Source organism: Podarcis vaucheri (genome assembly GCF_965113315.1).
Source record: "Podarcis vaucheri genome assembly, chromosome: 3".
NCBI lineage: Eukaryota > Metazoa > Chordata > Lepidosauria > Squamata > Lacertidae > Podarcis > Podarcis vaucheri.
Window position 1 is genome coordinate 23,168,715 of NC_138761.1, and position 13,591 is coordinate 23,182,305.

The following is a 13,591-nucleotide window of genomic DNA, read 5'->3' on the forward strand; positions in this document are numbered from 1 at the left end:
ACTTCTTTTTCAAACGTCTTTAAAAAAAATTTAAAACCTAAAAAAACCCAACTCATCTAAAACTCTTAACGCTGTAAAACTTACATTTTGTTACAGTTTCAACAACCACAAGGTAAGGAATCAGAGCTCCTAGCATAAACAGAAGTCCCGATACATCCGGAATAGACAGACTTTTCTCATGACCATAATATAGGAATCCCATTAACAATGACATTAGAAGAGCCTCAAATCCACGGATCAGCAACGCTGAGAGATCTCGGAAATCATTGGAGATCTGGCGGCTACAAAAAGAAATAACACTATCAACTCTGAGCCTAAATTATCTCCTCACTTCAGGATGGAGAACATATCTATGGCTACCACAATGAATGATGCCCACCTTAGGTGCCTTGGGGAGGCCTCTGCTGCCTGACAGCATGATTAATAGGTTAGGTTTGTGCTTTTGGACCTAAATAGACTCCACCTGTATTTCTAGCTACTGCAACCAACCAGATCCCTGTGATCATGGCCCTAGGACACAAGGTGAGGACCATTCATCCATATCCATAACTGACAATGCCATCAGTCTTGGAGGAAGTGTACATTAACCATGTTAGATGGTCATGTCTGATACTGATATAGTGCAGGAATTAAATAGGTAAGGGCCTTCTCTGCAGTGGCTCCCCATCTATGGAATGCTCTCCCCAGGGAAGTTCGCATGGTGCCTTCATTATACACCTTTAGGCGCCAGGCAAAAGTGTTCCTTTTTAACCAGGCCTTTGGTTGATCTTATTGACACCCAACACCCTTTTAGAATGTGGCTTTTTGGGGGGTGGCTATTGGGTTATTGCCTTTGATTTGATTTTATATGTTGTGGTCTTGTTGTGAACCGCCCTGAGACCTCCGGGTATAGGGCAGTGTTTAAGTTGAATTAATAATAATAATAATAATAATAATAATAATAATAATAATAATCCAGTCTGATATTTGCAATCTTACTGGGGCTTGAAACAACATTACCTTAGCAAAACAGTGAACTGCTGTAACCATCCTGGCAACTGATCGGACGAATGAGAGTTCACAGTAATTTTCTCCTCCAAAATGAACATAGTAGAGCTGTCAAAAATGGACGGAAATGGGAGATGGGATTATTCCGAAACCAATTTCTTTATATACTGCCTTGATATACTGCCATCAAAGCTTTTACGGCTCTTGTTTTTACCATTGTGCAGAAACAGTGACCATGTTGTCTCTTGGTTTGCTTTTCCATAAGCGGTCATCCACGTTTTTAATGTTTTCATGAAACATGGCAGCAAGTGAGCGAGCCCTTTGCCTGCTTTCCATCTCCTTTTCTTCACTCTGCCTCTCGATGCTGATCAAATCAACTGTAAGATAGGATCCTGAGTAAGATCATATAACCCACACATGCTGTTCAGCGTTTTCAGTTTCGTATCTGAATTTACACTTATCTTTTCAGAGGTAATTGAATCCTATCGTCCAATTCTGCTTAAATTCCCTGCCTGTCAATTTGGGATTGTACTTCATGCGTCTAATGAAGTGCCCACTGATAATGGCATCCCTGATAGGTGACCATCCAGAAACACTAAGATCCTGCTGGATCAAGCCAGTGGTCCATCAAATCCTCTTCTCACAGTTGCCACCCAGATATCTATGGGAAGCCTGCAAGTGGGACCTGAGCTCAAGAGCTTTCTCTGCTCCTGTGATTTCCAACACCTGGTATTCGGAAGCTTACTCCCTTCTGCTGTGGAGACTGATGCAGATAATTCATCCAGCTTCTCTACAATCTCCTCGTCCTCCTTTAGCATACATTAGACTGCCTTGTCATCCAAGGGTCTAACAGCCTCCCTAGCTGCTCCCCTGCTACTAATAATGTATTTAAAGAACTTATTGTTTGTCTTTACTCTTTTAGTAAACTCTGACAAAGGAGAGGCTGCCAGCTTCTCTTGTAGTCTGTTCCACCCTTGAAGAGGCCATCATGAAATTCTTGGTAAAGTTTAGTCCAGTGGTAGCCAATGTAGTTCATTAGCTGATGCTATAGACTACAGCTCCCATCAGCCTCAGCCAATATATGACAAGTAAGGATGATGGGGATTGGAATCCACAACTTCTTCAAGGCACTATGTAGTCTACTAGTAGTTTACTCTAATCCTTCTTTAAGATGTGGTATTTGTTTTCTCTATAACTAAACAAGCAGATTATTGGGCTAGAGCACCACTGTTAACTCTAATTCAAGTTTCTCTAAAACAGGCATAAGCAAACCTTGGCCCTCCAGATGGGACTATCCCCATCATCTATCCCCATCATCCCTGGGACTACAATTCCCATCATCCCTGACCACTGGTCCTGTTAGCTAGGGATGATGGGAATTGTAGTCCCAAACATCTGGAGGGCTGGAATTTGCCTATGCCTGCTCTAAGAGAGTGATTGTTGCATCACATAACTGCCTCCCTTTTATCCAACTTGTCCTTCTGTCTCTATCTATCTCTGTCTTCCAAACTGGTCTGGTGTCAAACTTCAGGGGGTCTTTTGTATGATGCCAGCTATGGGCCTCCACCTTCCCAGCCCTCTGCCCCCCAACCAGGGCAGGCCAAATCCTGCTTGTGGTGGCACAGGGGAACTGTAAGTCTATAGATCTACCTGGATTATAGATATTGGAAAACAAGTTGTAGAGGTGGGTTTTTTTTGGTGGGGGAAGGTAACTTAAAATGGCAGGTGAACACAGCAGATGAGAACTGAGCTTGGCTTCCATTCAAATGGTACAGCCACCTGCCACTGAAAAGCATCTTGCGGGGGCCAGTTGAGAGAGAGGGCAGTGAATACCAGCACAACTGCTTTGGGACACTGAGGGCCTTTCTTCTGGGGTCCTTGGCCAATACCCGATCTGGCCTATTGCCGGCACCAGGGCTTCTCCCAAATCAAACTTTGGTGTTGTTTTTCTGCCTTTCCCATTGCCACTTCCAAAGGTTGAGGGGAGAGTTTTCTAGGCATTAGCTCCTAATCAGACGACATAATCTGATCATCGCTGGCTATCTGCAAACCTTCAGTTTAAACAAATCATAACTCTCCCAGAAGCACTTATTATACCAACCGTAGAAATCTGCAGGATTGCTGTATGTTGGACAAGGATATCCCATTTGTGTGAAGTATTGGACCATGTCTTGGGCGGCACCAGAGTAGACTGTGAGTCCAGATGTCATCAAGAGAACCAAATCGAAAAGCTGGAAGATATCCGATCTTGGCTGGTGAACTGACAGAAGAACTAATCTATTTCCTCTTGCTAGCCTAGACAGCAGTATTACTAGGTTGTGGGCGGTAAAGCTGTCCAGTCCAGCTGTGGGATCATTGAGTATCAAGATGCCTGCCAAAGAGGAAGGAAAGTTAATTCTGTATCTGATTAGGTTGGTAGCTTTCACCTTCATCCTAAATATGTTCTTACATAGCTTGGTGGCCTTGAAGAGGGAAGCTTGCTCTCTTCTGCGCAAACATAATTTAAACCTAAGAAAATGGTCGTAGCTGTAAAGCATTATTTTCTGGTGGTGCTATGCACCCTGATCCCACATTCAGCCAGGGCATGGGCGCATACCTCCTAGGCCAAATGGCGGAGGAAGAGGAGTGCGGGGGGAGTGCACCACCACCACCAGCACGATCCCGGTGGGGTGCCATCACTGCCACGCCCCCTGCCCGTGCTGGTCACCACGCCCCCGCAGGCAGTGCGCCCTGCCCCCAGGACGTGCACCAGCCCTGCCCCCACCTGCTCTCCATCCCCTGGTGCTGGAGCATGAAGCTCCACCACTGCCTAGGCCCTCACCCCACTGGAAGTTAAACAAATACACTCCTTTCAGTTGCCTGGATAAAACATTGGTGAACAGATATTTCTGGCCACAAACAACTTTATGATGTGCCCACCTGAAAATCAAAGACCATTTGTAGAGCTACTCATATTTCCCTTGCCCCTGCAGGTATCTGAAAATGCAGAGTAACAAAGACACGGTAAAATGTACTTCACCATGTGGCCAGATGCTACAGACAACCTTATGTGAGTCATACACTTGAAAGCTAAGAAAGAACATTGTGGGGTAGGTAAAGGTCAAGGTCAAGGTCAAGGTAAACCCCTGCCCGTACGGGCCAGTCGTGACTGACTCTGGGGTTGCATGCCCATCTTGCTTAAGAGGCCGGGGGCCAGCGCTGTCCAGAGACACTTCCGGGTCACGTGGCCAGTGTGACGAAGCTGCTCTGGCGAGCCAGCACCAGCGCAGCACACGGAAACGCCGTTTACCTTCCCGCTATAAAGCGGTACCTATTTATCTACTTGCACTTAAGGGTGCTTTCGAACTGCTAGGTGGGCAGGAGCTGGCACCGAATGACGGGAGCTCACCTCGCCGTGGGGATTCGAACCACCGACCATACGATCGGCAAGTCCTAGGCGCTGAGGTTTTACCCACAGCGCCACCCATATTCACCCACGGCTATGTCAGCACCCTCCTTTATTCAGCACCCAAACCACAGCTCTGGGAAGGAAGCACAGCAGAGATGCTTTTGGACATTCTTACCAGGATTCCATAACAGTTGGACCCCAATGCTCACTCGTCTTCTCTCCCCGCCAGAAACACCACGGATGTATTCATTCCCTACTATTGTGTCCGCACATTGCCGCAATCTCAGTTCTGCTATAACGTCTTCTACCTGAAGAATGAATGAGAGGACAGTGTTCATAGCAGTACTGTGGAATGCCATTTGCAAATAAACATCATAGAGCAGGCACCCTCAAACTTGGCCCTCCAGATGTTTTGGGACTACAACTCCCATCATCCCTAGCTAACAGGGTCAGGGATGATGGGAATTGTAGTCCCAAAACACCTGGAGGGCCGAGTTTAGGGGTGCCTGTTATAGAAGGATCTTGTCCATGAAACGGGCATTGCTGTACATAGACAGGGCTATTTTTCTAACAAAAGTGGTGCTGGAACTCACTATGAACGCCTCCCTTGTTCTTTTATAATGGTTACAGTGCCCATCTGAGAGGTGCCGGAACTTAGTTCCAGTTGAAAAAAAGCCCTGGCTGTAGAATACAATGCTATACTCAGGAGTGGCTTGCCGAGAAAGGGTATGGTGGTTGACACAGAGCAAATGCACCGTGATAACTAAATCCAGCATTCCTACCAGTGTGTTTGCACTGCACTGACTTTTCCACTACCTTGCCTCTCCCTTCCAGTAAGCAAGAGCGACCCACCTCCTGGGAAGCTAGCATAGTAGCTAGCAATCACCTAGCGAGCTGCTTCTGGTTTATATAAAGTTCTGTGCTGAAACACTGTTTTAATTTCGGAAAGATGCCTCCTGAATACTATCTCCATCATGTCCTGCTTACAGAGTTCTCAGAAGGATCTGCTTGTCCACCCTGGGAAACAGGAAACTGAACTAGATGGGCTTTTAGTCTGATCCAGCAGTGCTCTCCTTCTGCTTGTAATTTGGGGCAGTATTGGACTGATTAGTTGCACTAGCACAAGGGTGCAATGGGATTTCCTGTCTGCTCTCCTGTATGTGTCCTGCAGAGTCCCCAAATCTTCTGGAGAAGGTTGGAGGGAACTCCAGAACAGATTGGGGGGCACAGGAGAGAATGCTATGTTGCACGAAGATAAATCCTTGCACTAACAGAGTGTTCACCTTGACACTACAGTGTATGTAGCCCTTTGTTTCCAGGTAATTGAGAAGCAATAACTGCGGTGCTGAAGGACTGTAGTGTGGAAGCAAGCTTGGAGTTTTTGTTACGATATTGAAGCAATGCAGCCGCGAGCTGCTGGTAGCTTGAAAGCAAAACATAATGGGAATGTTGGGACTGTCCGTGGGAAACAGAGGGACAGTGCGAAGCACCGGAATTAGCTCAGAGTGTAATATGAGCTGTACAGGAAGTACTGCATGTGTTTGTTCTCTCTCGACTACTGGAGTTTGAAGAGAGCAGTCATGCTTTCTGTAACACTGCAAAGACAGAAATAAAGGCATGTAAATACATTTCTGTCTATCTCTTTCCCCTGCCGGGGGGGGGGGCAGGAAAGAGAGGTGTGTTCTTCTCACGCTGAGAAGGATCGCCTATTGCGACCTCTGCCTGGATCTTGCTGGGGAATGCAGACAGGGAGGTCAACAGGAGATCAAGCCGGGTGCCTGGGAGAGTTGCCAGTTTCTCCTGATAAAGGCTTGATTCCCGACAGTTTTTGCCTCAGGCACCAACATTGCTAGGGCCGATCCTGCCCTCTACCCCACACAGTCAGTAGCCATTTGCATTTTAAAGAATCGACTTTTCTATCAATGCATTTCTTTTCCCATCTATGCCTCTCCAGAGTTGGACAAGCACTTGGCATGACAATGTGCCAATTCATATTTTACCATCAAAGAGCACAAAACAAAGTAAAATTGCAAGCCATCCACAAAGAGGAGATATTAGGTAAAACATGCTCTATCACTGATTGAAGAAAAGAAGATGAATAATCACATTCAGATTAGCTTTTCTTTATCCAAACAACTCATACAGCCACTTAGCTAATGTTATTAAATACATTCTTGACAACTTAATTTTCATTCTAATTACCCTTTTTTCTCTTTGTGAATCTGAAAACATCTTGGGGAGACGCAATTTTGCAATGAACAATAGTGTTTCTCTGACTGTCAGGTTGGGTAGCAGTCTGTCGTCTCGCCGTACGTGGGCAATGCATTTCTTTGCCAGCTGGCGAGTGCAGGGTTTTCCATTTATCAAGATTTCACCTGACGTAATTTTGCCTCCGTGGTCCCTGCAGGTAATCACGTCAAACAAAGACGTCTTTCCGCAAGCTGCAAATATAACAGGTCCAGATGTTAAGTAGCTACGGGAGAAGAGTTGCTTCAGGTTCTTCACCCCAAAGCATATATGAATCTAGGGGATTTACTAGATGTAACCAGACAGCCATGTGAATTTCACCCACATTTTCTGATCTGTTCAAATCTAAATTATTTGTACAGAAGGTAGTTAGACTGGCGACAGCTGAATCTTACTTTGACAGTGGTAATGGGAAGTGTTTTCCACTGAACTTGAAGACCCCAGGCTGCCTTAAAGGGCTGTCTGTCCTCCATCTGAGGTAGCTGCCTCACTCTGCTCGATAGTAGGGTCACCCTTGTTTTATTGTCTTAGAAAATATAGCAAACAAATGCTGAGACTGAGCAGATTAAAAAGGGATTTAATTCTTACCAGAGCTCTCTATGAGAGCCAGCATCCGCCCACTTTTGACTTTAAAACTCATATTTTGTATAGCTGCCACATGGGAATCGGAGTCTAGGCCGCACTTCCAAGGAATTTTCAGCTCCGCTAGTTTCTCATACCAGGGGATCTGTGAGGCCATATTAACCTATGAAAGATGAATGGTGTTTTTGTTAAGTAGAAATGCCTGACATTTGATGGTGATGATTTGTCAATTGCTCTAGAAGGCTTTATCAGCTAAAAAGTAGAGTAATAATGCTTCAAATAAAATAAGGGGGAATTCACTGTAATTTCTAACAAGTCTAGAGCTGTGGAGGTCTATTGGACAGTATTTTAATCTATCAATATCTAAATTCAAATCCCAGTTCAGTGCTTTTCCAGGTGAAATTTCAGGTGTGATGTTCAGGACTGCAGCCACAGAAATATCCATCATGCTAAATGCTTAACCTTAATTTTATTAAAAAGCAAGGATGCACTCTTATCTAGCTGTAAGTTCTATTGAATGCAATAAGACTTACTTCTGATGCTCAAGATTGCAGTGTAAGTCTCTAGCTCTTTGTGGAGATATAATACAATTGTTAAAAGGTAAAGGTAAAGGGACCCCTGACCATTAGGTCCAGTCGCGACCGACTCTGGGGTTGCGGCGCTCATCTTGCTTTATTGGCTAAGGGAGCCGGCGTACAGCTTCCGGGTCATGTGGCCAGCATGACTAAGCCGCTTCTGGCAAACCAGAGCAGCGCACGGAAACGCCGTTTACCTTCCCGGCGGAGCTGTACCTATTTATCTACTTGCACTTTAACGTGCTTTCGAACTGCTAGGTTGCCAGGAGCAGGGACCAAGCAACGGGAGCTTACCCCATCACGGGGATTCGAACCGCCGACCTTCTGATCAGCAAGTCCTGGGCTCTGTGGTTTAACCCACAGCGCCACCCGTGTCCCTAATACAATTGTTACTAAGAAATAAACCTGCTTCTACCTTCCAACATGTTTGCAAGAGCACTGGCAGATATTAATCCCTGCCTTTTGAAAAACACAATCCGTTCATTTAGTAGTGTAATGTGTTTCAGCTTAGGCTAAAAGGGCTTTTTAAGGTCCTTTTCAGTCCTGTAGCTTTATGATCTCAAGATTGGATTCTGCAGAAACAGAGACTGCTAAAATCATCAGGCCAGTTTCTTTCTCCAGTAAGCTGCCTAGTCAGATCTGTTAAGTATATGCTTTGTAGTGTAGAGTAATGAGTAATGAACATAACCAATACCAATATGTTAAAATATATATAATTAATACCAATTTGTTAAAAGACATAAGAGAAATGCATTCAAGCACACTGAAAAGTCTTTAGGTTGTGTTGAACTAAATTCTACTCTTAGCAGATCCATTGAAGTTAATGGGCCTATGTTTTAGCATTACTGGATCTGCTCTAAGCATGACTATCTTTGACTGCAGACTTACTGGGGAATAAGTTCTGTTTAATTTAATTCAGTGGAGATTGATACTTCTGAGCAGACACATATTGACTGTTAAGAGATCTAAGAGAAATATATTGAGTTCATATCACGGACCACGATTGGTTATAGATGAAGAAATCTGGCAATTTCAGTTTCTTTCCATTTCTTATTTTTCCAGTCTTAAATTTGGTTTGCCCTATTCCTGCAAACATTTAAAAAATGTGAATTATAAAAGTCTTCATGAAAATTTGTATGAATTTTCATGGACATTTATCCACAAACACATATTGTTCTGCAATTTTGCCTAGTATAGGGATTTTTGTAAGCAGTTTCCCCTGTAATAAATATATTCCTAGATGCATTCAATCTTGAATGTGTTCACGTCTACTAAAATATGCATTATTATTTTTTAACATATTCTTTGGCTGGAGAACTGCATTACAAAATTCAGAGAAATGTGTATTTTGAAGGAGATCCATAGTTTGGTCTGCATATTTCTTTGGTAAGTGCAGGCTTGGTAAAGGTAAAAGTAAAGGGACCCCTGACCATTAGGTGAAGTCGTGACCGACTCTGGGGTTGCGGCGCTCATCTCGCTTTATTGGCCGAGGGAGCTGGCGTACAGCTTCCGGGTCATGTGGCCAGCATGACTGAGCCGCTTCTGGCGAACCAGAGCAGCGCACGGAAATGCCGTTTACCTTCCTACCGGAGTGGTACCTATTTATCTACTTGCACTTTTTGATGTGCTTTCGAACTGCTAGGTTGGCAGGAGCAGGGACCGAGCAACGGGAGCTCACCTAGTCGTGGGGATTCGAACCGCCGACCTTCTGATCGGCAAGTCCTAGGCTCTGTGGTTTAACCCACAGCGCCACCAGCGTCCCATGCAGGCTTGGTAGTTTTGCATTAAAATTAAAACCCTACCCTTGACATTTTAATCTCCCATTAACCCAGCATTCCCTTCCTATCGAAGTAGAACCATTTATACCCTGAAATAGGGATGGAGGAGAAATTCATTTCAGTCCACATTTAAAGGTGTAGTCATCAAATCCACACTTTTTGAAACAATACGAAAACTGAAGAACAGCCATTCTTCAAAATTCACACTTAACTGAATTTTGTGTTTTAGTTCTCCAACAGTATTTACAAAATGTATAATTTAGGGGGAAAGTGTACATAAAAATGAAATATATTAATGAAGATTACATTAACAAATGCATTATATTAGGGAAATTGCTTGCAAAAATGTGTGCATTTGTCAAAACTGTGTACAAAAAAATGTGTTTATAGTGGGAATTCAAACCAAAATGCAAATGAATTTTCATTAGGATTTTTAAAAAATCGTAAATTGCTTTTTAAAATTTCAGCTCGAATATTTTAAGCAGATGATTACCAAGCATTCTACCTCACTCTATGAATTTAAATAAATTCCCCACTTTACCTGGTAGTTGAGGTCTCTGACCTCTAGAACATTTGATTTGCCACTGTATGTGAAATAGAGGCTGTTATCATCTTCCGAGCAAAAAATTCTGTCTTGAAATCTCTTATTTACCTGTATAGAAATCATAACCAAGATATTATTTGCATAAAGCTTCCAATTATTTTAAAAACAAAGAAGGGAAGAACAGTAAGTGTACATTCGTCAGCTAAAGCCGTGTCTCGTGTAACAAACCAAGATGTTATAGCAGCTACACCAGTGTTTGGGGATTTTGATCCATTTGGGGATATGATCCACAAATTCATGTTTGTCTTTGGCTCTTTAATATGTACCCATGGTGTGTTCAGGGATACATTTGCTTTCCACTCTTTACAATGAATTCCCAATGTGCCTTAAGAAGCTGCACAGCTATGGTTGTACCATTTAAATCATGACTGGCTTAGCATGAAACTGGCAACCCCAGTTGAGATATTTTCCAGTCTGCTCGTGTATTGGAATTATTCTTTACTGTTATATTGCTGGTTGTTTGGCTCCTTTGGAAGGAACTGCAGGATAGAAATATAATAAACAAATTAAAACAATAACATATCCTACAGGTCATTCACCACTATTCTATTCACTAATTGAATTTTTAATCTTTCAATTCAAGTATGACTTTTTAGTACATTGTATTTCTGAATTTTATTCCGTTTATGAGTCAGATTTTTGTTTTAAAAACTAAAACCACTTCCACTCTGCCACCCCTCCAAGTTCAGGTAGGTAGCCGTGTTGGTCTGACGCAGTCGAAATAAATTAAAAAATTAACAAATTGTCCAGTAGCACATTAGAGACCAACTAAGTTTGTTCGGGGTATAAGCTTTCGCGTGCATGCACACTTCTTCCCCTCCAAGTGTCAACCTTAAATTTCACTCACTTTCTCGGTCTCCTCTTCCCCCAGGGCAGGTTCCCGTTGAAAGTTTTCCATCCTTTTGTTCTCCACAGCAGTAACTTTTGCTCACCTCCTTTTCAACCGATTGTGTGTTTTCTCCTCTCACTCCAAGAAGGTAACCCAGAGTAACCTAAAACACCTGGACCACACCTACTTCTGAAATACTGTGCTTACTACTGTGCTATAGTAAGGGTAAAGGTTCATCAGATAATAATTATGGTTTGCCTATCACCTGCTACAGAAACATATTTTTTTTATTATACATTGAAAAACTACAGAGGTTTCTCCTTTCGGCTAAGCACCTGTTTGGAGCCAGGGATTGGATGACCTGCAAAGGAAGGCCCCACCTTTCATGTTCCTAATTTGTCATTTAAAAACATGACTGGAGGCATCTATTGTAGTAGTCCTGAAATTCATAAATTTGGCACCTTGCAAGGTACATTATGTTCCCAATAAAAGTGTTACTTTGCCTCCTTGGCAAAGCTCCCAGGAGCTGGTGGGGAAGAGACTGCGCCTGTGCAATTGTTGTTGAATTATATGGCGCCAGTTGGAAAATGCCAGGACACTCAGGTTTTGTGAGCCAGTGTGGTGTAGTGGTTAGGAGCGGTGGACTCGTAATCTGGTGAACCGGGTTCGCTTCCCCTCTCCTCCACATGCAGCTGCTGGGTGACCTTGAGCCAGTCACACTTCTTTGAAGTCTCTCAGCCTCACTCACCTCACATAGTGTTTGTTGTGGGGCAGGGAGGGAAAGGAGAATGTTAGCCGCTATGAGACTCCTTTGGGTACTGATAAAGCAGGATATCAAATCCAAACTCTTCTCTTCTTCATGCATGATGGATGGCGAGGGAGCAGCTGCAGTGACCTGCAACACCTGTGCCATGTTTGTCCTCCTGTCTGAGAACATGCAAAACTTCACCTACAACAAATGCAAACTGCTTGCCTTGCTGGAAGAGAAGGTACGGCAATGTGAGGCCCCTCTACCAATTTGTGGCAACATGAGGCCTGGAAACGATGCCTTATGAGGAACGGTTAAGGGAGCTGGGCATGTTTAGCCTGGAGAAGAGGAGGTTAAGGGGTGATATGATAGCCATGTTCAAATATATAAAAGGATGTCACATAGAGGAGGGAGAAAGGTTGTTTTCTGCTGCTCCAGAGAAGCGGACACGGAGCAATGGATCCAAACTACAAGAAAGAAGATTCCACTTAAACATTAGGAAGAACTTCCTGACAGTAAGAGCTGTTTGACAGTGGAATTTGCTGCCAAGGAGTGTGGTGGAGTCTCCTTCTTTGGAGGTCTTTAAGCAGAGGCTTGACAACCATATGTCAGGAGTGCTCTGATGGTGTTTCCTGCTTGGCAGGGGGTTGGACTCGATGGCCCTTGTGGTCTCTTCCAATTCTATGATTCTATGAGGAAATTCTCACTAGACCAGAGTGGATTGTCCTGGAACAGAGATGCAGGCAGGATGCCCCTAGGGAGGGAAGAAGATCACCCAATGCAGGAGATGAACCCCTGAGGAACGTTACACAAGATAGCAGGACTGTCAGGAGCCATGCTGTGTCTCTGGAGCTGCAAAATCAATTCCACGCCCTCACCTCGGACACCGATCCTTGGTCAGAAGAACAAGAACAGCAGCTGCGGACCTCAGAACACACCAAGATGGCAGTGGAAGGCACAGTGCACAGAACAATTCCTGCCACTCCCCAGGAAAGGAAGAGATGTCTAGTGGTGGCAGGTGTCTCACTTCAGAGACAGCAGTGTATGAAGGAATGTCTCATGCTTTCATTTGTCTCTATACTGATGCACAGAGTATGGGAAAAAGAAAGAACAATTTGGGTGCTTAAAAAGGGATGATAAATATGGCCTAACAGGCATTACTAAGACCAGGTGAGATGAGACTTATGAATGTAATGTAGAAATTGAGGGGTATAACCTGTTCAAAAAGAACAGACCAAACAGAAAGGGAGGAGGAGTAGCATTATATGTAAAGGATGTGTACATTTGTGAAGCGATCCATGACTTGGAGCATAGAAGGCAGATTGAGAGTATATGGGTATACATTGTAGGAGAGGGGAAATGACCTTCTTGCTATAGACTTCTAAGCCAGACTGAGAACTTGCATGATGCCCTCATACAGCAGATTACCAAACATTCAAGAAGGAGAGAGATAGTAGTAATAAGAGATTTCAACTACCCTGATATGTGTTGGACTTAACCTCTGCCGAGAATGTAAGGCCCAACAAATTCCTCCATTGCCTTGCTGACAAATTCATTTCCCAGGAGGTAGAAGAAGCAAGAAGTGGCTCATTACTCTTGGACCTGGTCTTCACCAAAAGGGAAGAACTGATCAACATAGTGAAAGCACAGAGAACCTTGGGAGGAGATGATCATATTCTCTTGGGTTTCATTATACAAAGGCAAGGGGAAATTGAGTGTAGTCAGACATTCATTCTGGACTTTAAGAAGGCTGATTGCAAAGAGCTAAAGGAACTACTGGTTGAGACGCCATGGCCAGAAATACTCAAAGGCAGTCAGAGATGGGTGGGAGTTTCTTAAATGTGAAATATTCC

General features: G+C 43.8%; 2 protein-coding genes and 1 long non-coding RNA gene across 3 annotated transcripts in view; 1 reads left to right on the plus strand and 2 right to left on the minus strand.

Annotated features, from left to right (window-relative positions):
* The window catches only part of PLEKHH2 (pleckstrin homology, MyTH4 and FERM domain containing H2), a 140,874-nt gene that overhangs the window by 14,055 nt on the left and 113,228 nt on the right, over nucleotides 1–13,591 (minus strand). The gene's annotated exons all lie outside the window — the stretch shown is intronic.
* DYNC2LI1 (dynein cytoplasmic 2 light intermediate chain 1) overlaps nucleotides 1–13,591 on the minus strand; it is a 60,193-nt gene that overhangs the window by 5,366 nt on the left and 41,236 nt on the right. The window contains exons 13-20 of the mRNA XM_082218064.1: nucleotides 10,099–10,209; nucleotides 7,211–7,367; nucleotides 6,578–6,816; nucleotides 4,551–4,683; nucleotides 3,089–3,358; nucleotides 1,202–1,364; nucleotides 1,000–1,095; nucleotides 85–281 (exon numbers count right to left, since the gene is read on the minus strand). Of these exons, the coding sequence (XP_082074190.1) occupies nucleotides 85–281; nucleotides 1,000–1,095; nucleotides 1,202–1,364; nucleotides 3,089–3,358; nucleotides 4,551–4,683; nucleotides 6,578–6,816; nucleotides 7,211–7,367; nucleotides 10,099–10,209 (1,366 nt within the window). The remainder of the gene's footprint in view (nucleotides 1–84; nucleotides 282–999; nucleotides 1,096–1,201; nucleotides 1,365–3,088; nucleotides 3,359–4,550; nucleotides 4,684–6,577; nucleotides 6,817–7,210; nucleotides 7,368–10,098; nucleotides 10,210–13,591) is intronic.
* LOC309529738 lies at nucleotides 10,220–13,250 on the plus strand. Its single transcript, XR_014218395.1, has 2 exons — nucleotides 10,220–12,023; nucleotides 12,435–13,250. It is a non-coding gene; the product is annotated as an uncharacterized lncRNA (long non-coding RNA).